Genomic DNA, 23,742 nt, shown 5'->3' on the forward strand with positions numbered 1-23,742 from the left:
CTGTTAGGGATGCCTCCTTCACTTGTGAGCCTAACTGCTCCTCTGAGCCATCGTACTCTCTGTCCCTCTCTGATTCCCCAGATTTGGCACACAAAAGCACTAAATAAAAACACGTGTGTCGGGCTGCGCTGGATGGCGCTGCGAGGAGGTGACTGAAGCAGCCGCTCCCCCACCCCGCACCGGGGGCGGTGGCATTCTTGGAGTCAGTGCGTGTCTGCAGGACACAGGACCCGGGGTTAAATTGCAGCCACCCACTGGGATGAGAGCAGTGTGGGGGTGAGGGTGTGCCCGGGAAGCCTTGGTGATTGGCTGCCTCCTGCAAGGGGGTGGGGGGTGGGGGGAGCTGTGGCCAGTGGTTGCGCTGCCCCAGCTGGGGGAGCCCTCGGGATGAGGGTGGGGTGTAACCCGCTTGGGATCCCAGTGCCAGGGAATGCCGCTGTGAGCGATGGACGCCTCTCCGTCCAGAGCAGCACTTGGTGGGGGCTGGAGGGGAGCCAGGGTCCTTGGGCACAGGCGACAGGGGAGCCAGGGCTCGGCCATGTGAGCCTGTAACCCAGGAGCTGGCCGGGCCCCTTGCAGGCTGAAGGACGGGGTGGCCGAGGACTCTTCCTCAAGACATCCTGGACTCTTCCTCAGATGAAAGTGTCTTGGGAAATCACAGAGTTTTCTATTTGGTGGAAGAAGGAAATCCAGCCTCTCTCCAGAGTGGCGGCAGCCGGCTGGACGGGGTGTGTGTTTGGAAAGGGCGCTGGAGGAGGAGGAGGAGGAAGAGGAGGAGGGCAAAGAGGAGGAGGGGGAGGAAGAAAGAGGAGGAGGGACGAGTGATGCAAGGGTTTTGAAAACGCTACCTAGATGTGGGAGGTGGAACCTGGTCATTTGGTTCTGCTTTTCCCAGCAGGTATCGCTCCCCTGGGGAACTTGGGTAAGTCCATAAATAGCTCTGCTGACACAAAGGAGCTCTGTCTGGGGAAGGCAGCCGCTTGACACGGCCGCCAGGAGCTGCCACAGCTGCGGCCGCCCGCCCGCCTGCCCGCCTGCGGGAGGAGCCGGGTGGGGACCGGGCGGGCGGGCTGGCAGGAGCCGCCGCCAGGAGTCCCTGGGTCCCTGCCGGAGTGTGCTGGGTAGGTGCCTCGGTGCCAGGGTGTGTGTACGGTGGGTGGGGGGGCTCTTGTCCAGGCCACCCCATGCCCCTGTTTCTATTGTTTCTTCCTTAGGGCAGCCATTGGTAGGCATTTTATAACCAAACCATGTGTGTTCTCCTCTGAGATAGTCCTCTGTGTGTGTGTGTGTGTGTGTGTGTGTGTGTGTGTGTGTGTGTGTATCCGTCTGTCTGTCTCAGGGGCTGGGGGCCCCGCAGGGCTAGGGGCATGTTTCCACTGTGTGCTGCTCCCACTTCCAGGCTGGTCAGCGGCTTTTCTTTCCGAGAGAAAGGAGTGTTTGGTGACCAGAAGTCAGGACACGGCACGGGGAGGGAGTGCTCAGCCAGCGATCATGCCAGGATGCTGACCGCACACAAGGCACCGGGTTTGCCGTTCTTGCCTAGTTCCATGTTGGGGAAGGAGGTGGTCTTGGGGGCTGGTCTCGGCCGTGAGGGGCTTGCATGTGATCGCTGAAGCTTCTGCTGACATGCCCACTGGAGGGACAGGCAGAGATGCTCTGCCTCCCGAGCCCTTTGGGAAAAGTCCTGCACCTGCTTCCTTGGCTCCAGCTGAGAACAGTAAGGAATGGGGTAATTGTTAGGGACACGCTCACCCTGCAGAGCGAGGCACTGTGAGTGCACGGAGGCCCATTCTTCTATCAACTTGGAGGCCCCGCATCTCTACTTTTGTCCTGAGGTTTCCGGGAAGAACCCGTGTGCTTTGGGACCTCAGGGCTGAGGGAGAGCCCGAGTCCAGAGGGGAGGGGCCGTGTCCAAGTGCACAGAGCAGGTCTCTGGCCAGGACCAGGATGGAGGATGTCTGCCTCCTGGGTCAGTGAGGACAAGAGATGTGGGTGCCATTACTCCAACCTCCACTATGAAATTCAGCTCTGAATCTGGAGCTCCTGGCTTGAGATGCCCAGCTAAGTACAGGGCCACCAGCCCCTCACCACAAACTTGCCACCCCTCTTGCTGCCCTCAAGCCTTCCAGCTGGGGACTCTCTGGCTCCCCTCTTGAGGCAGCAGGAGTGGGTACATCTCCTGGAAGGAAGGAGCTGCAGTGCCTTCCCCGCCAATGCCCACGGGATCCCAGCCAGGGCACTGCGGCCACAGTCAAAGTTTCCACAAGGGCCCCTGGAGTCCTCTGCGCCCAGCCAAGGGGCACCTCCCCTCTTCCCCAGCCCGAGCACGTGGCACGGCTAAGCCCAGGGCGGGCCCTTCAGGGAGCCAAGTTCCACAGCAGGGGCCACTCCGGGCCCAGCCTGCATCTGCTGCGGCCAGGGGATGGTGAAGATGGAGGCCGCTGAGGTGAGTGACCCCCTGTTGGAAAGTCTCCAGGGCTGCGAACCAGAGATGGTTGACGATGGGGTTTCTGACTCTCAGTGTTTGGTATCCGTGAAGCCACCCCACCCCCTTGCTTTCTTGCCTTTGCCCGTGCTGTTTCCACTGCCCAGAAGCCCACCTCTTCTCTCCCGTCCAGGTCTCAGCCCTACCCAGGCTTCCACGACCAGAGCAGATACTCCAGGTGGAATCTGGCTGTCCACTGGGGGTGGTCCCCACTGTGCTTGCTTCATGTCCTGTTAATGTGGGCCCTGGGCCTTCATCATCCCTGGTCCCAAGGGCCTAGCCTGGGGCCAGGACATGGTAGGAGAGGGCTAGGATGGGTTTCCTTGAGGACAAGCTCTGCCAAGCACGTCAGCTCTTCCTGCTCATTGCCAAGCTCTGCCTGGCAGACAGTGGGCATTACCAGTGTGAGGCCTGGCCAGGAGTCCCTTTGGAGGGGCCCTCATTTCTGCATGTCAGGGTTGCTTCCCTAGGGCCAAGGGGTTGGGAATGGGATTTGTTAGGAGATGAGGCGGGGAGAACCTTGGTTTCAGCCTAGCCGAGGCCACCGGAAAAGCCCACTTAGGGGTTGTGCTGGGATGGGTAGTATGCCATCCACATGGCCTGGGTCACAGAGGGTGGGAGGGGCAGCCCCAGATGGTTCGAACACCGTGTTCCTGGTCCTTTGCTCAGACTGCAGCAGCTTGGGGTTCAGATTGGGCCCTGTTGGGATGCGGCCAACAGGGGAGGTAGGTTGGGGGGCTGGGGACGTGTGGTTCTCTGCCTGGCTGCCCCAGAGCAGGCACAGCTGAGGTGGGAACGCCCCGGCCCTGCTAGGTTCCTGGGGGCCCTTAGAACTTCTTCCCGTCAAGTCTCCCAAGGCCATAGAATGGCTGTGTGTTTGCCTTCTGGACACATAGGGAACTCAAGCAGGAGAAGAAGGACTGGCCTGAGATTACATGCCACTCAGCAGCACAGCGGCGACAAGGTCCAGCCAGGTCTCCAGGTCCTCTGCCCAGGACTCTCCATCACAATAGCTGGGTGACTCAGGGCACCTGGCTTTCATCTTGATGCTCCCCTTTTTTGGACTCCCTTAGTGACATGTTCCTTTCCAGGACCCTCACACTTACTGGCTAGAATCCAGCTGTCCTCTGAAAAAGCAGCGTGTGCAGTAGCAAAAGCCCCCCTGGCCTTCCAGCAGCCTGGGGACTGAGGCACACTCAGGTCCCTGCTCACTGGATGATCTCTGGCAAGTCTGCTTTTTGCTCTGGCTCGGTTTCCTCTTTGGAGCAACCAGGGACTGAACCCGGGGTTGCCAGGCCCCTTCTAGCCATCCAGAGACGCCTCCGTTGTCTGCAGATGCTCTCGCTGGGTTCTGAGAGTCACTGGTCGAGGCCAGGGTCCCGCTTCTCAGGGAATGGCCCCCAACCTGTTCCTTAGGCACTTCTGGTCAGAAACCTTCTCATGGAAGCTGGAGCCCAGGCTGAGGCTGCGGCTGGGAGGTTCGTTGTTGTTGTTTGTGGAGCCAGGCCGTTTCCAAGATGTCATTGCTCAGGGAAAACCATCATTTCTCCCAGGGGTAAACAAGGCTGCTTATGGCTCAGCCCGCTAAGCCTGGAGAGGCTGGAGCCACTCACAGCGGGCCAGCCCCAGGGAGCCACCACCTTTGGCTGCACGACCAGCTGGGTGGGGTCAGGACTGGGGAGAGGGCTGATGGGGCCATCAGCCACTGGAGAGATTGGCGCTTCCGGGTGCAGAGGAAAAGGGAAAGGGTCCCAGGAGGCCCTGTTCCTTTGGCAATAGGCCTGGGTCATTGCTCCAGATGTGTGGAGAGCTGCCAGGCATGCCCTCGACTGCAGATGGCCCAGGGCTTCTGGGCTCTCCCCCTGCCCTGGGCCGGCTTGCGTGCACCTGGCCCTGGGGCTCAGGCTTCTGCAGGAAAACTGTCAGCGGCTCCCAACTTATAAAGGGGTGGGGTGCAGTAAGTTACCTGGAACTGGGCACACTCTCCCTCACGTAGCCAGGACTCTGGTGTCCTTGGTTACCTATTTGCCCCGGGCAAATAGCAGAATTCAGACACTGGAAACAGTGGCAGAGGGTAGGGGACACAAGGAAAGGCAGAGAGAGAGCAGGGCAGAGCCTCGAGGAGCTAAATGGCTGACTACAACCTTGAAAGGCTGGAGGCAGCCATGGGGAGGACCATGGAAGGGAAGATGGCATGGCTGTCCCGCTCCTCAAGTCAGGGGTTGTAACTGATATCACCCAGAGCACCGAAGCCTTCGGTACCCAGACCTCCATTAATGAAGTTCCCAGTTGATTTGAAGAACAGCTCTGTAATTGCTTTCTCTGCCTCCCTCCTCCCCGCCCCCTTCCCTCCCTCCACATTGTCAAATACCTACTGTGCACCATGCACCGGCCAGGTGCTGGAGATACAGATATAAAAGGTCCCATCTTTAATCTAGTGCCGGGGTGGACATGTGATGGATGCTAACAAGACAGCTTTGATGGGGAGACTGCAGGCAGGAAAAGCTTCCAACCCAGTCTGGGAGCCTCAGTGAAACTACCTGCAGGAGGTGAGGCTGAATCTGGATGCATAGACATTTATCTGTCGAAGGCACTTGTCTCCTCTGCGGTGTAGGCATGATGCCTGCCTGGCCAGAGAAATTGCCTGTGTGTATCCACGGGCTGCATGCTTCTTAGCTCAGAGGAGGCCGTGTAATGGGTGCAGGTGTCTGGGCTCTGGACTTAAGGGCAGGCTCTCCCACTTGCAGTTGGGTGCCATTGGGCAGGACACCGGACAGGACCTCTCCATGTTGGATTTCCTCAGGCAAGGGTCCAGCCTCCTGGGGGTACTGAGGTGATATGTGTCCAGAGGACGGCGTGCATACTGACACTGAGTGGTCGTGGGGGCAGTGGGGCTGCCCTGTCACCTGCCCTTACTGGTGGCTGTAATTGAATGAATTGATGTAGGTGAAGCGAGGAGCTCGGCACAGGGTCTGACACATAGCCAGATGTGAGGTGGTGCAGCAGCTTTTCGGGGTGCGGTGTGGGAGGGACAGGAGGCGAGGAGAAATCAGTTGGAATGTGTTATCAGACCCTGGAAGGAGGACTTTTGTTTGCTTTTTAAATAAACCTTTAAATTGAAATAGAAAATACTTATAGCAAGGGTAGAAGTAAGTAGCCAATGAATTTTCACACTTATAGCAAGGTTAGAAGTAAGTAGCCAATGAATAGCCAAACTCCAGGTCAAGAAATAGAACACTCTAGTACCTGGGAAGCTCCCCTGCCCCCTGGCCACCCACCCCCTCAGTCACTACCACCTCAGAGGTAACCCTCGACCTGACGTGTCTCACTGGTTAGCGTTGCCTGTTTGAATTTTGCATACGTGGAATCATTGAATATGTATTCTTTTATGACTTCCTTGGATCAGCATTTTGATGGTGAGATCCATCAATAATAACATTGAAATTTGCAGTTTTATTTTGTTCACCCCCATTGCTGTGTGCTAGTTCGTCACGTGAATGTACGTGCCACAGTTTATCCCTTCTGTCTATCCAATCTGTCACTGATGGACATTTGGATTGTTGCCAGTTGAGGTGATCATGAATAGTACGGCTGTGAATATTCTCACACATGTCTTCTGATGCCCTCAAATATACTTTTCTGTCGGGTAAATACCTAAGGTTTGCAATTGCTGTGTCATAAAGTCGTATATAATTAGCTTTAGTAGATTCCATTGCATATTTTCTAAAGTGTGACACCCTCTTCAAGCAATGTAGGAGAGCACCTGTTGCCCCATGTCCTCGCCAGCATAATTGGTATGAGCTCTTGTGATATCTAATTGTGGTTTTCATTTGCATTTCCTTGCTGACTAATGAGGTTTTGCACCTTTTCATATGCTGATTGGCCATTTGGAGAATCTCTTTGTGAAGTACCTGTTCAAGTCTTTTCCCCAGTTTTCTCTTGGACTGTCTGTCTTTTTCTTAGTGATTTGTGGAGCTTTAAAACATATTCTGTATATACGTCAGTTGTTGGATATGCACATCACACATATCTCCCACTCTGTGGCTTGCCTTTTCACTCTTTTCAGGGTATCTTCTAAAGACGTTCTTGGAGTTCTCGTTGTGGCTCAGTGGTTAACGAATCTGACTAGGAACCATGGAGTTGCAGGTTCGATCCCTGGCCTCGCTCAGTGGTTAAGGCTCTGGCGTTGCCATGGGCTGTGGTGTAGGTTGCAGACACGGCTCCGATCCCACGTTGCTGTGGCCCTGGCGTAGGCCGGCGGCTACTGCTCCGATTAGACCCCTAGCCTGGGAACTTCCATAGGCCATGGGTGAGGACCTAGAAAAGACAAAAAAAAAAAAAAAAAAGGAAAAAGGAAAAAAAAAGAAATTCTTCATTTTAATGCAGTCCAACTTGTCTGGTCTTTGTTTCTGTGGAGAATGCTTGTTGAATCCCATTTCTTTGCCTGTTACCAGCTTGTAGGTATATTCTCCTGTGTTGTCTTCTGGATGCTTTATCGTTTTATGTTTCATGCTTGACTCTAAAATCCACTTGAAATAGATTCTTATGTCGGGTGAAAGTAGCGGTCCAGACTCATTCTCTCTGGATGAACATCCGATTTGTTAAAAAAACACTTGTTAAAAAGATCATTCTTTCTCACTGTCATTATCGCCTTTGTCAGAAATTGAGGAGCAACGCATGTGTGGCTGAGCTGAGTTTTGAAAGATGAGGAGGAATTTCTCTGGGTGGACAAAGGAGGGGAGCATGTTATGTTCCAGGGAGGAAGGGCTGCGAGCCTAGGTTGCGAGGTGCCGAAGAGTAGCGTTTGTTTGGGGAGCGACGAATACTTCAGCCAGGCTGGAAGCGAGGGGCGATGGTGTGGTGGAGAGGTCCATCTGCAGGGGCAGAACCCACAGGGCAAGCAGCTGGGACCATCCCAGAGGGAGGGAGGGCTTTGAAGCAGGAGAGGAATACACTCGGGTTCATGTGAGGGAGATGAGCGGTGGTCCCTGACGGAGGATGAGTGTGGAACAGACTGTCATCCCAGACAGACCCGGCCTTGACATCACCCCTCAGCTGAGACAGAGCGAGTCTGCTTCGGGGAAGCAGTGGTGGAGGTAGCAGCGTGCCTGGGCCTTTGGAGGGTGAACTTTGGCTGCGGGTTTGTAGCTGAGTCCAATGGCCGGAGATACGTTCTCGTGTCCTCGAGTGGAACGGCTTCCCCGCTCCCCACTCAACCCCCCCTCCCCTGTGCCCCCAGCCCTACAGGCCCTAAAGGAGGACTATTTTAGGAACTGGAGCAGACAGACAAGCTGGCGGGTGTGTCTCTGGAAAGGAAGTGCTTTCTGCTTCCCCCACCCTTGGTGCACCCACAAGGATCCTGGCCACACCTTGGGGCCCTGAGAACGAACAGACCTTCCCAGGCTGGCTGAGATTCAGAGCTGGACAGACCTCGTTCGGGAGAATGCAGCCGAGTGAGGGGAGTCCCTTGGCCTGGGGCCACGCAGTGAACCAGCCTGACCAGCCTAGGGGAAGCTGAGCTCACTCTCTGCTCCCCGCACCCCAAGCTTCCAGGCCTTTGGGATGAGCCTTGGTTTCCTCCCCTGAAGTGCACAGATAATAGTGCCTCCCTTGTGGTCAGAATGTATCAAGGACCTTCTCCTGGAGTGGAATGCAGGGGAGGGGACTGATGGTGATGACCACGATGGGAGAAGGAAGTGTGATTACAGGAACTACAAGTGTTTATTGAGCACCTGCTGTGAGCCAGGACTCTCTATCTGGATGGTCGCCCAAGAGTGCTGTGGGATTGAACACCTGCTACCTCTGTTACCATTTTACAGATAAGAACATTGAGCCTTGAAGAGGTTAAGCAGCCCGCAAAAGGGCTCTGAGCAAGGAGGTGGCAGGGCCCGGATTCGAACCTGGTTTTGTCTGTCTCCAGACCCCAGTTCTTCACCAGAAATTGGCTTCAATCCACCCCCCCTTGGCTCTGAAAGTGCTCCCATTCTCCAAGATGTTACTTGAGTGAAGCCTGAGATTTGAGGGTTGGTCTGCGGTGCCCGGTCACGCGGGAGAGTCAAGGAGTCCAGAGGAAGGTCATGGCCATGGCCACGGGCTGAGCACTCTTGTGCCCCAGGTCCTGCATCCTGCCTCCTGCCCTTTAGCATCCCTGCCAGGGAGTGGCATTGACTCAGCCACATGGTGAGGAAGTGACATTCAACGTAGGCCTGCCTGATTCCAAGTCTGTCTCCTGACCCCAGTGCTATTTGTGCCCTTCCCTGGGGTCCTTCTAGCCTGGCCAAGCTTTTTCGTTGATCAGCCTGGTGTAGGAATCACGGAGAAGCTACATGCTTCTGACTCCCCCACTCATGAAGGGGGTGCCTGGGAGGGTCCTCAGGTGTCCATAATTCCGTACCAGAACCTCCCCCACCAGGCAAGTCAGACCCCCACCCCCACCCTGTCCCAGTCTCTGCTAATTTGGAGTAAGAGCAGGGACTCTGCATTTGGAGTTGCTCACCACTGCTTAGCACGGGGCCTGGCCAGGTGGGAGCTAGGTATCGTCTTTCCAGGACAGGGACGGGGCAGGAGGGAGGAAAGGCAGTGAAGGGAGCAGGAGAGGAGGCGGGACAGCAGAGAGAGAGCAGGGCTTTAGAGCCAGGCAGGCCATGGTTTCCATTCTGACTCCTCTGCTTACTGGGTTTTTGATCTTGTGTAAGTTACTCACCTTCTTGGAGCCCCAGTTTCCTTATTTGCAAAATGGGGCCAGTGATAGTGACTTTATCATGTTGCTGGACTTGAGAGCGTGTCTGTAGAGTAGCTGTCACAGGGCCTGCTGTCTAGTAGATGCTCAGTTAGTGGTTTCTTGCGGGCCCTCTCCACGCATCTTTTTCCTTGGTTTCTGTTTCTATCATCTCTAGCCCCACCTTCCCTATCTTTACGGCACCAGGTAAACACTGCTTTCAGGGTAAAGTCCGAATTCCTTGACACAGCTCTGCTTCTGCGCCATCGAACCGCCTGCACTTCCTCAAATGTTCCGTGCTCTGCTTTGGCCTGGATACCCTCTCCCATCCCTTTCCACATCTCCTCCAAGAGCCATCCCAGCCTCTCCTGCTGCCTCTGTGCTTCCATAGCCCCCTGGGGTGGTGCAGGGTGGGTGGGAGGTTGCTGTTCGCCCCTTGCCTGGTTCTCTGATCCCCAGACCCAGTGCCTTCAGGCACGTGTCTTACCACAGTTTGGCTCGAGTGCCCGCATAGGCCCTGGCACAAGGGCTCCTTAGGTATTTGCTGAGTAACTCTGGGGGTGGGGGTGGGGGTGCGGTGAGTAAGCCAGGGACACAATCTGATGAGCCAAAGCAGGACCTGCCAGGGCCATGAGAGCTGGGCAGGTCCAGCAGTGGCAGGAGAGCAGAGCCCTGGCCAGGGCAGCATGGGGAGCATTTAACTGGGCTCCAGGGGATGGACAGGAAGTGGTCTTGAGGTCAAGATAACAGGGAAATGAGACAGTGCACGTGCTCACATGGATCGGGGGAGAAGGAGGTGCCAGGTGGGAAGAGAGCAGTGGTGGAGCCCACAGGTGAACTGGTTCCTAAGCAGAGAGCCCTGGGGTGCAGCAGGAGAAGCCCATGGGCTGTGCTCACCCTGTGACGAAGGCATCAGTCAGCACAGGGGCAGGAAGAGGCTGGGGAAACTTCTGCTCTCAGCTTGCATGACTTCCTGATGAAAAGAAAGCTGGAGGTGTGGAAGGGGGCTGTGGAGCTGGGGCTGGGGAGCAGAGACTGCAAGTCCAGGCCCCCCCACCACGCACATAGAGGACCTGAGAGGGGAAGGGGCTTGGCCAGGTGGTAATGGGGGGCTCAGTGCCAGAACCTCAGACCTCGGGAGCTGCTTCCCCTGCTGGGCTTCTAGGCGGGAAGTGGGCATCTCAGCAGGTTCCTGGGGACATGTCCTCCCAGCCAGGTGAAAGCCAAGAGCAGGGAAGGCCTCTAAGAGGGCTCCCCCTCTTCTTACTCCTCAGGCGTTCCTCTTCCCTGCATGTCGGTGTTCTGAGAGGTTCTGAAGGGGTGCGCTGCTTCTCCTCCGTGCCTCAGCATTGCTTTCAGTACAATGGGTGTGCTCCTTGTTGTGGTGTGTTGCCTTCCTAAGCCCCAGATAGATCTATCAGCTAGATCGTGGGATCTTTAGGGACAGAATCTTCAGTTAGTAGTCAAATTCCTCCTCTTTCCTCAAGGTCGTGCCTCTTCTGCGTGGGCTCAGTTACAGAGGGAGCACCCTGTGTTGAAACTGGTCCCCACTCTAGGTTCTGGTCTGGATTCTAGTCCTGATTCTGTTGTGTGACCTTGGGTATATTACCTTCCTTCTCTGGGCTTCAGGTACCTTATCTGTTAACTGAAGCTGCGCCCCAGAATTTTCTAGGGAGTCAAGAAAAACGGCAAGATGCCTGGGCCCTACTCACGGGGACTCTTATCCAGGAGGTCTGGAATTGGACCCAGATATAGATATATTTTTAAATGTGCCATGGGTGATTCTGAAGTATATCTCTCTGTTGAGAACCCATAGTCTGGATCAGTACTTTACAACTTTGGCATGCGAATTAATCACCTGGGATCTTGGTAAAATGTGATCCAGTACGTGTGGATTGAGGCCCAAGAGTCTGTGTTTCCTATGAGCTTCCAGGTACAGGTGCTTCTGCAGGTTCATGAGTCACACTTAGATAATAAGAGCCTGGATGGTCCGTGAAGTTCTTTGGATTGACCACTCATTCATTCATTCATTCATCATCAACCCTTAAGATGCGGACTGGGGAGAGGTGAGGCTAGAGGGAAAGACAAAGCCGGAATCTCCCAGGGCTACAGAACCTGGACTTTATCTGGAGGGCACTGGGGAGCCAGGTCAAGGTTTTAGGCAGAGGAACAACACGGTCAGATTAGCATGTAGCAGACTCCCCTGGCATGGCGCAGGGAATAGCCAGAGGGGTGCGGACCTCAGCTGCGAGATCAGCATCCGTCTCCGTGGGAGACGACGTGGTCCTCAGGCAGGTGGTAGTGAGTGGAGATGGAGAGAGTAGATTTTTTTTTTCCTTTTTAATCAACTTTATTTTTTAGAGTCATTTTAGGCATTTGAGAGGAAAGTACATAGAGTTCCCAATACTTCCTGTCCCTGCTCGCCCATAACCTCCCCCAGTGGAAAAATTCTTAAGATTTTACGAGAGATAATCAGGAGGGTTTTATGATTGGCCAGGGGTTGGGGGGGTGGGAGGGCAACGAAGAAAGACTGATTCCCAGGTCTCCTGTTTGGGGACCTGGTGGTGGCATCCTTGACCCAGAGACTCTGAGAGGAGGAATGGGCTTGGGGGAAGGTCACGCGTTCAGTGTGGGGCGCGTGGAGCTGGGAGCTGCAGTGGGACATGCGCAGGAGGTCTCCGTCTCGGGGTCTTGGCTCTAGCCTCAGGCTGTCTGCTCCCTGGTGAGCCCGTCCGTGCCCACCGAGCAGACTTCAGACTCCGTGTCCTTCCACAGTGGGGGCCTTTCGCCCTCGCGCCTCTGTTCTCTCACAGGGCCTGGCAGTTTTCCTCTCGTGGATCACAGTTTTTTTCCAAACTGTCTCTTTGGGTGGTGACTTGATTCATGTCTGATTCTCTAGCCTGTAAGCTCCACCAGGACAAGGATTATGTCTTTCTTATTCCCCGGTGTATCCACAGAGCCTGGAACATTCTGAGAAAGGATGAGTGGACTGGGTGTTGTCCGGGCCAGATGGCGCATGTGGTGATGGTCGCCTGGGGAGTGGACGGTGCATGGTGGGGAGTGTGTGGGGCTGAAAGGGGGCAGGGCTGGAGCAGGTTCCCAGGAACAGACCACAGGCCGAGAGGCCGGTGATGGAGCGGAGAAGAGGGCCATTGGCTCCATCAGAGGAAAGCCAGGGAGGGGAATTCAAAGCCAGGCTGTGCTGTGGTGGTCGTGGCTGCTGTTTATGGAGTGCTTGTGCGCCGGCTCTGGGTGGATGTCGGCTCCTCCCAGTGCATCCTCTGTTACAGCAAAGGCAACGGAGGCCCAGAGACGTATTACCCCCGAGGTCACCCAGCCAGCGAGTGTGAAGTGGGGACCAGTATCCCAGAGCTGTCACCCCAGGAGGTGTGGCCTGCATCCTCCTGGACTTTGCTGAACCTGTCGCAGTGGGGGTGGCGGGGGAGGAGAACAGCCTAGAGGCCCCTGAGCCAGTGGTGGAGGCAGGGCGGTGGCTCCAGCTTCTGGGTGTCAAGAAGCCAGGCCTGTAGAGATGGCCTGAGGCTGAGCTGGGGTTCCTGGAAGCCAGCATCAAGCCAGGGCCCCAGACGCATACAGAGCTGAGCAACCCTATTCCAGAAGAGAGAAGGTGGGATTCTAGTAGCCTCTCTCTTTCTCCAACAACTTTCCATGTTACAGAGCACTTTCCTGCCCTTTCTCAGACTTGGTCCCCAGAAGCGGTAGTCTGGGATCACACACCTAGCAAGTGATCGAGGGAGGATTCCAGCCCCGAGTCTTCCGGCTTTACGTCCAGGGCTCTTTCTGTAAAATCCTGTGTAAGGGCCACTTTGAGATGGAGGCAAACCCCAGTTCACCCCTTACCTCCACCAGCCCAGCCCAGCCCAGCCCAGCCCAGTGCAGGAAGTGGGTTTTGAGGGCAGATGCGGAGCGGGCATCTGTGGGGGATGTGATGAGTCATCTCAGTGAAAGCTGCAGGTTGATGCTGGGGTCAGTTGACCTGGCTCCACATTTAGCAGCTGTGTGACGTTGGGCAAGTCACTTCCAGCGCCTGCTGCCACCCCCAACCTCCATAGCAGGCAGGGGTCTAGAGCCTAGGGGACATAGCTGGGGTGAGCAGGCCTCTGCGTGTCATACCTGGCACCCTTTCCCAGCCTGTTCCGAGCCCTGCATTGGATTGGGAAGCGGATTTGATTAGATCCTAAACAACAGCTCCATTTAGAGGGCCTGGTTCATTTCCTGTGTGCTTCTAGCAGGCGAAACACGCACAGAATTAACCCTGGTCCAGCCACGCCAAGGAAGTGGCGGATGGGAGAGACACGCTCCCCGTGGAAGGGGAAGAGCCGCGGCGAGCGCTCTGGACCCAGGGCCCTGGGTGAGCAGGCTGGTCCCTGGGGTGCCTTGGCTGGGTGCTTCTCACCCTCACCTGTTGTAACAACTGCCTTTTTGGGTGTCCGAGGCTGCCTGCACTTCCTCCATCAGACCACTCACCACGTTCACTAAGGCCAGTTGTTCAGCCTCTGTTTTTCTGCTCAGCTGAGGGCAGGGATTGTGTCTGACTTGGTCTCTGCTGTCCCCACCCCTATCCCAGGGTCTAACTCAGTGCCTGGAGAATGAATGAGGGCATGTATGAAGCCAGTCCCAGCCCTCCGCCTGCCCTACGGCCTGCCCAGAGCAGTCATACCTAGGGCTCTGCATGGGTCATTCTGTCGCTCACAGGACGGTCCCACGGCCCGGCATTGGCGTCCCTTCTGTAACCTGGCTCTCCTCTTTATCTCCTGTCCTAATTCTCTCACTCGCCACCCTGTGTCCCAGGTTTCTGAGATTTCCTGTTTCAGAGGCTCCCTTCCCTTGAGGTACTGGCACCCCTGCTTTCCTAGGAACACAGGCCTGGCCAGACCTACTCAGAGGCACACACAAGCCCATCCAGGGGCTGGGGAGGGAACCAGTGAGCTCTGGTCTCATGTGGGTCGGGCCCAGGTGCAGGGCCTCTGGTGGCAGGGCTCATAGCCTGCTCCCCCTCCGTCTAGACCCCAAGGACCCGAGTGGTGGGGAGAGACCCTTGGCCAGGACACATGAGTTCTAAAACTGGATCTTCGGTAATTCCCTTAGGCTCTGGGACCTCAGATTCCCTATCTCTAAGACAAGGGGAGACTAATAATTGCTACCAGTTTATCAAATGCCTCTCTGGGGCTGGCCGTGAAGAGCACGAGCTTAGTCCTCTGAGTCTGGTGTGATAGCCCGGCTCTGTTCCACATAAGGAAGCAGACTCTCGGAATAGCCAGAGGCTTGTCCATCTTCTCACCCAGCTTGGAGCGGACACTGCTGGAATGAGAACCAAGTCGGAGCAGGGTGTCTGAGCAGGAAATGCTGGGCGCTCAGTGAGCTCTGGGTCCTGGGTGGTTTCTCAGGTACCCTGGGGCGGGGGCCCTCTGGGGACAGAGGCACTTCCCCTCCTAGCTTTGTTTGGTTTGGCCTTGGTTTAGGGCAGGATTGGCAGAGGCAGGCTGACTTGCATTTCTGGTTTTGGGTCTGTTGCTGCACTTTCCCCGAGGGGTGGGCGGGCTCTGGCCACAGTCACTGCTGGTACCTCCGCCCCCATGCCCCCAGGAAAGGGGAAATGCTGCTGCTTCCCTCTGAGGGCCCAGGGCCAGGCCCCGGGGCATGGGGGCACCATTTCTGTTTCTTTCATCTGTCTTTCCAGATGGGGGTTTCTGGCCAGGGGACTGGGCTGCTCTGGGCCTGAGATCTGAAGTGAGCTTGGATGAAGGAGCCAGAGGCCTGGCTCTAACCCCAGCCCAGCCCTGCGGGTACATGTACCTTTGGGCAAGTCCCTAGGTCACATCCAGGCTGGGCCCTCTGTCTTCCTGTCAGTTCAGTGGAGGGTCTCTCTGATCCCTTGGGAACAAACTAAGGTTCCCAGGTGAGATTCCTGGACTGGGGCTCCGGGTATCCCAATCGCCAACTTCCATTCAGGGGCTGACAGTTTGTTTCTAGGGGTGTGTGGGAAGATGGGCCACTGTTTGAGTTTGGGACCATAGCTGTAATCACCATGACTACTGCCACCATCGTTATCCCGTTTCAGAGCTTTTACTTTTTATAGTCACTCTCCTGGTGTGTCACTGGGTCACATTGGTCATCCCACGTCGTAGGTGGAGACCCTGAGGCCCAGAGGGTTCCATGACTGACTCTGTCTGGCGCTGCCATGTAATTCTAGCTTGGCCCCTGCTCCTCGCTGGCCCTCAGCCTCCGCACCTGTGCAGTGGGGATTTGGGCTTGCTGACGTTCTAGGGTCGGAGGCAGTAAAGTCTGAGGGGTTCCCGGGTGGAGTCATCATCCAGCTGCAGGCAGGATTTCAGGGCAGGAAGTCCTCGGGGCAAGTGGGCCCCTGTCATTGGCTGTCCTGGGAACCAGACCCTGGCCAAGTCCTCCTAAGGCATTCTCCAGAGGCGTCCCCTCCCGGCTCAACACCTCTCCCTGCTGCTCTGGGGGTGGCGGTGAGGTAGGGAGGGCTTTCACTTGACTGCTTCCAGGTGGTGGCTTTTGCCCACACTCCTTTCACATCCGCTCTGGTGCTCCCAGATGCCACGGTGACCCCAGCATATGTGTGTGGCACCCTGCAGCTGCCTTGAGCTTTGGCTGGGCTGTTTATTCCCAGATGTGAGGCCCGGCTGGCCAAGGGCTTACATAAGTTCCCAGCTGCAGGCGTAGCCTTTCAGTTTCTGGCAGCTGTGCAGTAGTGGATAGCGGTGGGCTCAGCTTCCTCATCTGTCACATGGACATGAGCGGTTTTTACCATAAGAGCTCTTAACCTATGCTCTGAAGGACTCACCCCTGAAGTTCTCTGCCCGTGTGCGTTTGTCCCCTTGGATCTGTGCAGTTCCCAGGAACGTGTGGCATCTTTCTCTTCATTGTTCTGGGTGTTATGGCCTCTTCGTGGCATCTGGGCTCTGCGTAGTTCCAGGTCCAGCATTTCAAGTCCTTGACTACGATGAGTGGCCTAGCCTAGCCCCGGCCTGGGACACCCCTGACTTTCTTGGAGCCCTGGTTTTCCTGTGAGAGCTTCTTCTCAGACTCCCCCGAGGGTATGCTTTTTCCCTGTGCAATGAATCTGCAGGAACCCAGCAAAACCTCCAAGGGTTCTGAGGGTGGTGTGAGAGGCAGGAAATGCTTCCTTTTTATATATGGAACTTCTCTGAGGTTCCTCCAAGCACAGTTTAAAAATCACTGGGTGGCAGATGTCCCCAGATGTTTTGGGGACATCTGTCTAGTCCAAGTGTGGACAGTATTTTGAGGTTCCAGGTTTTTTTGTTTGTTTTCTGAGGGCTGCACCCATGGCATATGGAAGATTCCAGGCTAGGGGTCCAATCTGAGCTGCAGCTGCCAGCCTACACCACAGCCACAGCAATGAGGGATCCGAGCCGCATCTACTACCTACACCACAGCTCATGGCAATACTGGATCCCCAACCCACTGAGTGAGGCCAGAGATTGAACCTGAGTCCTCGTGGATACTAGTGGGATTCGTTTCCACTGCGCCATATCAGGAACTCCTTGAGGTTCTAGTTTTATTCCAGTTTATTCGTTTCAAAAAGATCTAAACATTCAGATCAAGTTCTTACTTGGGTGTCTGGGTCCAGGATTCTCTCACTTAGTGATTGCTCTGGCTTGGGGTTTTGTTTGATTCTGGTGCGTGAAGGCAGAGGCCGTCTGGCTCCTCATTTATTCACAGAGGGGACTTGCTCACAGAGGGCCTGTGGCACTTCCCTTAGAAGGCCATCGGGGCAATTCCATAAGAGGGGTTTCACCTGCTGTGGCCCCTGGCAGATAATAGAGCAGGTAATGGTACCTTCTCCCCCTTCTCCCTTAATTGACCAACCACGTTTTTGATGGAGCAGAAGTTTCCAGCAAGGAAGTTAGGGTGGGAACCCATTTTCAGCTAAGCTAAGGGGCTTTCAGGCTTCCATCTGGTGCTTTGACTTTCACACTGTGGGGTGTGGGGTGCAGGCTGTGGGGTTTGGGCTGCTGCTTGAGTTTGTTTCAGCTTCTGAGACATTGGCTCGTGCACAGTAGCCTCCCCTTGTGAACCTTGCTCATTTCTCTTTATTTCACAGATGTTTAAGGCAGAGGCGGATGAGAAGAGGGAGATGCCCTTAGAGGAAGGGAAGAGGCTGGGTGCTGAGGACCCCCCACCCAGCAAGGACCCCTCTCCTGGCCAGGAGCCTCCTCCAGGACAAGACCTTCCACCCAAAAAGGACTCCTCCTCTGGCCAGGAACTTTCTGCTGGCCCAGAATCACTGTCCAGCAAAGACTCACCTTCCTGCAAAGAACCCCCTCCGGGCCAGGAACCCTCGCCAAGCAAGGACTCCCCACCGTGCCAGGAACCCCCTGCACCCCCAGCCCCTTCTCCGCACCAGGACCTTCCTGCTGGGCAAGAACCCTCTCCCGGGCGAGACCTTCTCATCAGCAAAGACCTCCCTGCCGCCGAGGACCCCCTGCTCAGGACCTTCAGCTCGGTCAAGATCTGCCCCCTAGCCAGCCCCCTCTGGCAGCTGAGGCCCTTGCTGAGGAGACCACGAGCTCAGGGGACCCACCAGCAGTCACAGGGGACCCGCCCGTGGCTTCGAGGCCAAACTTTGTGATCCCCGAGGTGCGGCTGGATTGTGTCTACAGCCAGAAGGCAGGGGCGGAGGGGGGCAGCTCGGGCGATGAGGAGGATGCGGAAGAGGCTGAGGAGGGGGAGGAGGGCGAGGAGGACGAGGACGAGGACACCAGCGATGACAACTATGGAGAGCGCGGCGAGGCCAAGCGCAGCAGCATGATCGAGACGGGCCAGGGCGCGGAGGGCGGCCTCTCGCTGCGCGTGCAGAACTCGCTGCGGCGCCGGACGCACAGCGAGGGCAGCCTGCTGCAGGAGGCCCGTGGGCCCTGCTTCTCCTCCGATACCACCTTGCACTGCTCTGACGGAGAGGGCACTGCGTCCACCTGGGCCATGCCTTCGCCCCGCACGCTCAAGAAGGAACTGGGCCGCAATGGTGGCTCAATGCATCACCTTTCCCTCTTCTTCACAGGGCACAGGAAGGTAAGGAGGCCAAGGGCGGAGGGGCAGTGGGTACACCGTGGGGTGGGGAGAGCATGGGTCCAGATGCTACAGGGAACAAGCCTTCGCTCTGTCCCACCTCTGCCTTTCTCTCAGCCTTCCGGTGAGCTTTCTTACCCATTTGACAGAGGATGAAACTGAGGCCCAGAGGTACCAAGAAGGCAGAAGCCATGGACTTAATCCCATGACTTTACGACTCTAGAGATTCTCCGTTGTACTGGGGGCACCCACAGAAAGTAGAGCAGGTGTATGTGGATCCAAAAGCTCCAACTTAATAGATGGAGAAATAGTTTAAAAAAAATTTTTTTTTATTTTTAGGGCCACACCTATGGCATATGGAAGTTTCCAGGCTAGGGGTCAAATCGGAGCTGTAGCTGCCAGCCTATGCAACAGCCACAGCAATGCCAGATCTGAGCCGTGTCTGCAACCTACACTACAGCTCATGGCAACACTGGATTCTTAACCCACTGAGTCAGGCCAGGGATTGAACCTGCATCCTCATGGATCCTAGTCAGGTTCGTTAACTACTGAGCCACAAAGGAAACTCCACTGGAAAAATAGTTATAATTTACATTTGGTCTAGGCCTTGCCAGACTAGAAATCTATCAGCCAACAACCATGACAACAAAGATTTTCTCTGTGCTGGCTTTATTCTAAGTAATTTACTGTTGTCGCCCCCTGCAGATGGGGAAACTGAGGCACTGAGAGGTTATCTCACTTGTCCCAAGTTGCATAATTTGTAAATGTCTGAACCAGAATTAGAATGTGGCTCCAGGGCTGGAGCTCTTAACCACCATGCTATTTGCCTCTCGCAAATATTTATAAATAGATGAATAAGTGTTTATTGATTTCCTGCTGTGTGTCAGGCCCTGTGCTCTGTGCCATAGCAGGGGCCATAGAAATGTGTGAGGCTGATCTCAGCCTGTGAGGAATGCTTTCTCTGTGTGGGCCGGGAAGGTGCCCTAACAGTGAAAAGATTGCGTCATGGCCGTGGGAAGCTCATTAGCCAGCTTGAGTCTGGGTCCTGCCCCTTACTTATTGTGTGGCCTCAGGTGAGTCCCACCGCTCTTCTGAGCCTTAGTGTCTTCTCTGAACAGCAGAAATGAATAGTGCTCACATCCTATGGTGGTTGAGGAACCCAAAGAGTCTGGTGCCTGGTGACATTAGTGCAGGTGCCAGGTGGATGCCGTGGAGGTGCTGACAGCTGGTGCAGTGCCAGGTGTCGTTATGACAACTGTTGTCAGGCTAGGTGGGTGAGGGTGGTCAGTGACCACAGAGGGCAGCTGACCCTCAGACACCTGCAGATTCAGGGAGGAGAGACCTCAGGGCCTAGGGCCTCCAAGAAAGGCTTCTGACCAAGGATGCTCCTCAGCTTGGCCTTGAAAGTTGAGTGGGTTTAGAAGAAAAACAGAGGATGAGGCAGGCATTCTGTGAAAGATCATGACCTGGGCAAAATTATCTGTAGAAGCCAGTGTAGCTGGAACAGGAGACTTCTCAAGTGCGGGATGGTAGACACATGGGACCCGTGCTGCCATTGCTGCCTCCAAACCCGTGGCAGACATGACTAATGGATTCCAGCACACTTCCCCACCAAGGTGAGACATGGCCTCAGAGGCCTCCTCAGCTTCTCAGCCACTAGCAATAAGGCTGGTCCGGCCTGTGGGAGGACACTTTCTGCTAAAAGGTAGCTAGACTGGAAGGGCAGGTTGGGGCCCTCCGGAAAAGGGCCCTACGCTTTGTGCCTCGGTATTGGAACTAAATCCCAAAGGAATTGGGGCTGGATCTCTCTCCTCATCTGTAAGCACTTTGATGTGCTCTGAACGCACCAGAAGCGGAAGTTATTAATGTATAGATTGCTAAATCCCTGACCCCAGGCTCTGGAATCAGATTTTCTGGAATCAGAACTTCCGGGGATGGTGCCCAGACCCTGCATTCTAAGCAAGCCCCTCAGGGAGTAGATGTTCCCCATAGTTTGAGTATCACCATCTTAGGCCATTCTTGAGAAAGCTTCTCTAGGAAAGAGTCCAGAACTCTGTTTTACTGAGGCGAAACCTCAGGCTGACTCAGGCCCGGGCTGGATGCTCTGCTCTGGAGGATGACTGAGGTCCAAGGGCCCACCACCTACCTTGGGCTCCCCAATTTCAGTGCTCCCCACCAGACCCTTCCACGTTCTGTCCCCTTCCCCTTTGTTCCAGGACAAATATGTATATACAGATAAATCCCCACACATTCTCACGTAATTTCTAGGTCCGCCAATCAGTTGATCTCAGCTCCTGTTTGGGGGGCAGGTACTTCCACCCGGCCGTCCTGCAGGCCCAGGCCTGCTCGCTCCTGTCTCAGCTTCCTCCTTTGGGTGCCCAAGGTTCTCACTGGCATCCTCCCCTCCACCACACTCTTACTGCCTGGCGCTTCCTTTCCTGGGCCTGAGTGACTAGTCTGTCAGGGACCTCAGAGGCTGCCACTAGCCCCTGCTGGCTACCCCTCCACATGGCCTCCGCTTACCAGGACTCGAGTCCTTCATCATTCACATCCTCCCTCCAGGCAGTGGCTTCAGTGGGAAACCAACCCTTGTCAAGGGGAGGTGAGCTCTAGGCTGGGCAGGTACCCTGCTCTCGCTCCATCCCTTACTGGTAGTGAGCCTTGGGCAGTGAGTCTCTGCCTCAGTCTCCTCATCGGTAAAGTGGGTATCATACCTCCTCGGTGTTATGCTGGGAAGACTCCGAGCCTGACTCAGACAGCATGTTTAGGGCAGGGCCTGGTACTCAGCAGCTGGTAGGTGCTCCTAAATGGGCATCATGCTGACAATGATGGCGAGGAGGAGGAGGATGGTAGTAGCAAGGGCAGTGACAGTTATCTCAACATTCACAAGGTGCCCCCAGCTCCCCTTCCTTTTTCTTCTTTTGTTTTGTGTTTTGGGCCACCCCACGGCATATGGAGGTTCCCAGGCTAGGGGCTGACTTGGAGCTACAGCTGCCGGTCTACGCCACAGTCACAGCAACACAGGATCTGAGCCGTGTCTGTGACCTACACCACAGCTCATGGCAACACCAGATCCCAAACCCACTGAGCAAGGCCAGGGATCAAACGTGCATCCTCCCGGATACTAGTTGGACTCATTTCCACTGCGCCCCAGTGGGAACTCCCTGCAGCTCTCCTTTCCAACCTTCACAGCACTGCTGGGAGCTGGGACCAGTTGTACACATTTTACAGTAGGGAGCCTGAGGCCTAGGGAGAAGGTTTTGTCCCAGGCCACAAGACAATGAAGCTGGAGGTGGCCTCACCCTGTCCAGTCGTCTCTGGCTCTGCCCCTGACCCTGCATGCCTCCTGCTGGTGAGGGGCAGGGGTGGGGGGCTGGAGCCAGGAGAGGCAGCAGGTTTTCCTGTGGCTTCTATCTTCTTGACTTGGGCCTGGCTTTTCTGGGAAGGTCCATGGATGCCGACAGATCAGTTTCCAGGCAGAGCCGGACAGAGGTGAAGAGGAGGGGCCTGAGGTCCTCAGGCTGTGGAGTGGGGCAGACTGGGTTCAAGTGTCGGCTCTGCCTCCTCCTTCCTGTCCCAAGACCTTGGCCAGGTTGTGTTTTCCTCTGAGTTTCAGTTTTCACTTATAACACGGGAATGTGAAGTCTTCACTGAGTTGTGCAGGGATTCCAAAAATTGCAGGATGCTAACAGCTCTGTGCCCATGGCAGTGATCCTCTGAGGACGTGAGACCCAGGAGAGCCAGACAGAGCAGGCGTGGCTTTGGGCCAGTCCTTGTGCTGCTCTGTGGCTAAGCTGAGGGTGTCCAGGGTCCTGGGTGCATGCTGTAGGCACAGGGGTGACAGTCCCTATATGTACTGAGACTCTGCTATATATAGGAGTCTCCGAGCCAGACCTGCCTGAGAGATGGTCCTCTCAGCCGTGGTTACCTTATGGATGGACTGCCTGACGTCTGGGGAGGAGGAGATCCCCCAGGGTTATCCTGGGCTCATCCCCTGGATCTGGCTCCTTGTGCTGGGTTGAGTTGTCCCACAGTGCCCTCTGCTGCCAGACGGACGCCCTGCCGGCTTCTCCCTGGAGGTCCTGCAGGGCAGATCCACAGGCTCATGTCTGCCCTTTCCTGGGAGCCAGGGGAGCTCCAAGAGTATGTGGGTCTGGGCCCACGGTGCTGCTATTGAATTTCACCCCAGCCTGGCTTGGCTTGGCTCAGGATCATTCTTTGACAATAAGGAGACAGAGGCTATGACCCCTCCCTGGCCATGCTTCCTTCTCCCCTCCTGCTTGGGCAGAGGCTGTCAGCGGAGGGTCAGACAAGACAGCCCCTAAGATGCCTTCCAGCTCCAAGATAGGATAACACCTTCCAGCCTCCCAGTTTTTAAAAAGCCTAGGGTGTTCCCTTCATGGCTTAGAGGAAACAAACCCAACTAGTACCTATGAGGATGCCAGTTCGATCCCTGGCCCCTGCTCAGTGGGTTAAGAATCTGGCATTGCCATGAGCTGTGGTGTAGGTCACAGACAAGGCTCGGATCCTGCATTGCTGTGGCTGTGGTGTCGGCCGGCAGCTGTAGCTCCAATTCGACTCCTAGCCTGGGAACCTCCATGTGCCGCATCTTTGGCCCTAAAGCAAACAAACAAAAAGCCTAGAGAATTTTATTTCCTATTCCTAAACAGTTAAGTGTAGCATTTAGCCCCAGTGTTTGCACAGGGTTCCATGGGGTCTACCAAGCTGGTCTGGGTCAGAGAGAGCAGCCAGGCAGGGCCAGGTGGCCTGGAAGTCAGGTCAGGGCCAATAGGGGAAACCAGGTGAGGCCCTGCTCACAGGAGCGCCTTCGCCATGGGCGGGCTCTGGAGCTGGACCTGAGATTCTCTGCCCCTGGCCAGCTCGGAGAGTCCAGGGAAGTTACTGGGCTACTCTGGGTCTCGGTTTCCTCAGCCATAAACTGGGAGAAATCACAGCAAATAGCTCTTAGAATTGCTGAGAAGACTAAAGGATGACATAGCACTTGAGCATGGTGTCTGGCACATAGGAAATGTCAGCAGTGACCACCAGAGCTACGAGTTACGAGCACCTCCAGTACCAGGCTCCGTGGTAAGCATTTCACATGTTAATTCATCCTCATCACAGCCCTACCAGGTAGGTCCAATTATTATCCTTATTTTACAAATAAGGAAGCTGAGGCACAGAGAGGGGATGGGATTTGGCTAAGGTCATTTAGCTGCTAAGTGACTGGGCTAGGATTCAAATCCAGGCAGTTTAGAAACTAACTCATTTTGTGTGTGTGTGTGTGTGTGTGTGTGTGTGTGTGTGTGTGTTTTTTTTTTTTTTTTTTTTTTTTTGCTTTTGAGGGCCCCACACTTGTGGCATATGGAGGTTCCCAGGCTAGGGGCTGACTCAGAGCTGCAGCTGCCAGCCTACACCACAGCCACAGCCATGCCAGATCTGAGTTGTGTCTGCGACCTACACC

The 23,742-nt window shown here is 55.5% G+C and overlaps 1 protein-coding gene across 1 annotated transcript in view; it reads left to right on the top strand.

Moving 5' to 3' along the window:
- Positions 1-23,742, top strand: part of RGS3 (regulator of G protein signaling 3) — a 133,188-nt gene that overhangs the window by 97,278 nt on the left and 12,168 nt on the right. Inside the window, 2 exon segments of the mRNA XM_003480580.4 lie at positions 17,314-17,689; positions 17,692-18,281. Coding sequence (XP_003480628.4) covers positions 17,314-17,689; positions 17,692-18,281 — 966 coding nt within the window.

The sequence above is a fragment of the Sus scrofa genome, chromosome 1, assembly GCF_000003025.6.
Source record: "Sus scrofa isolate TJ Tabasco breed Duroc chromosome 1, Sscrofa11.1, whole genome shotgun sequence".
NCBI classification, from domain to species: Eukaryota; Metazoa; Chordata; class Mammalia; order Artiodactyla; family Suidae; genus Sus; species Sus scrofa.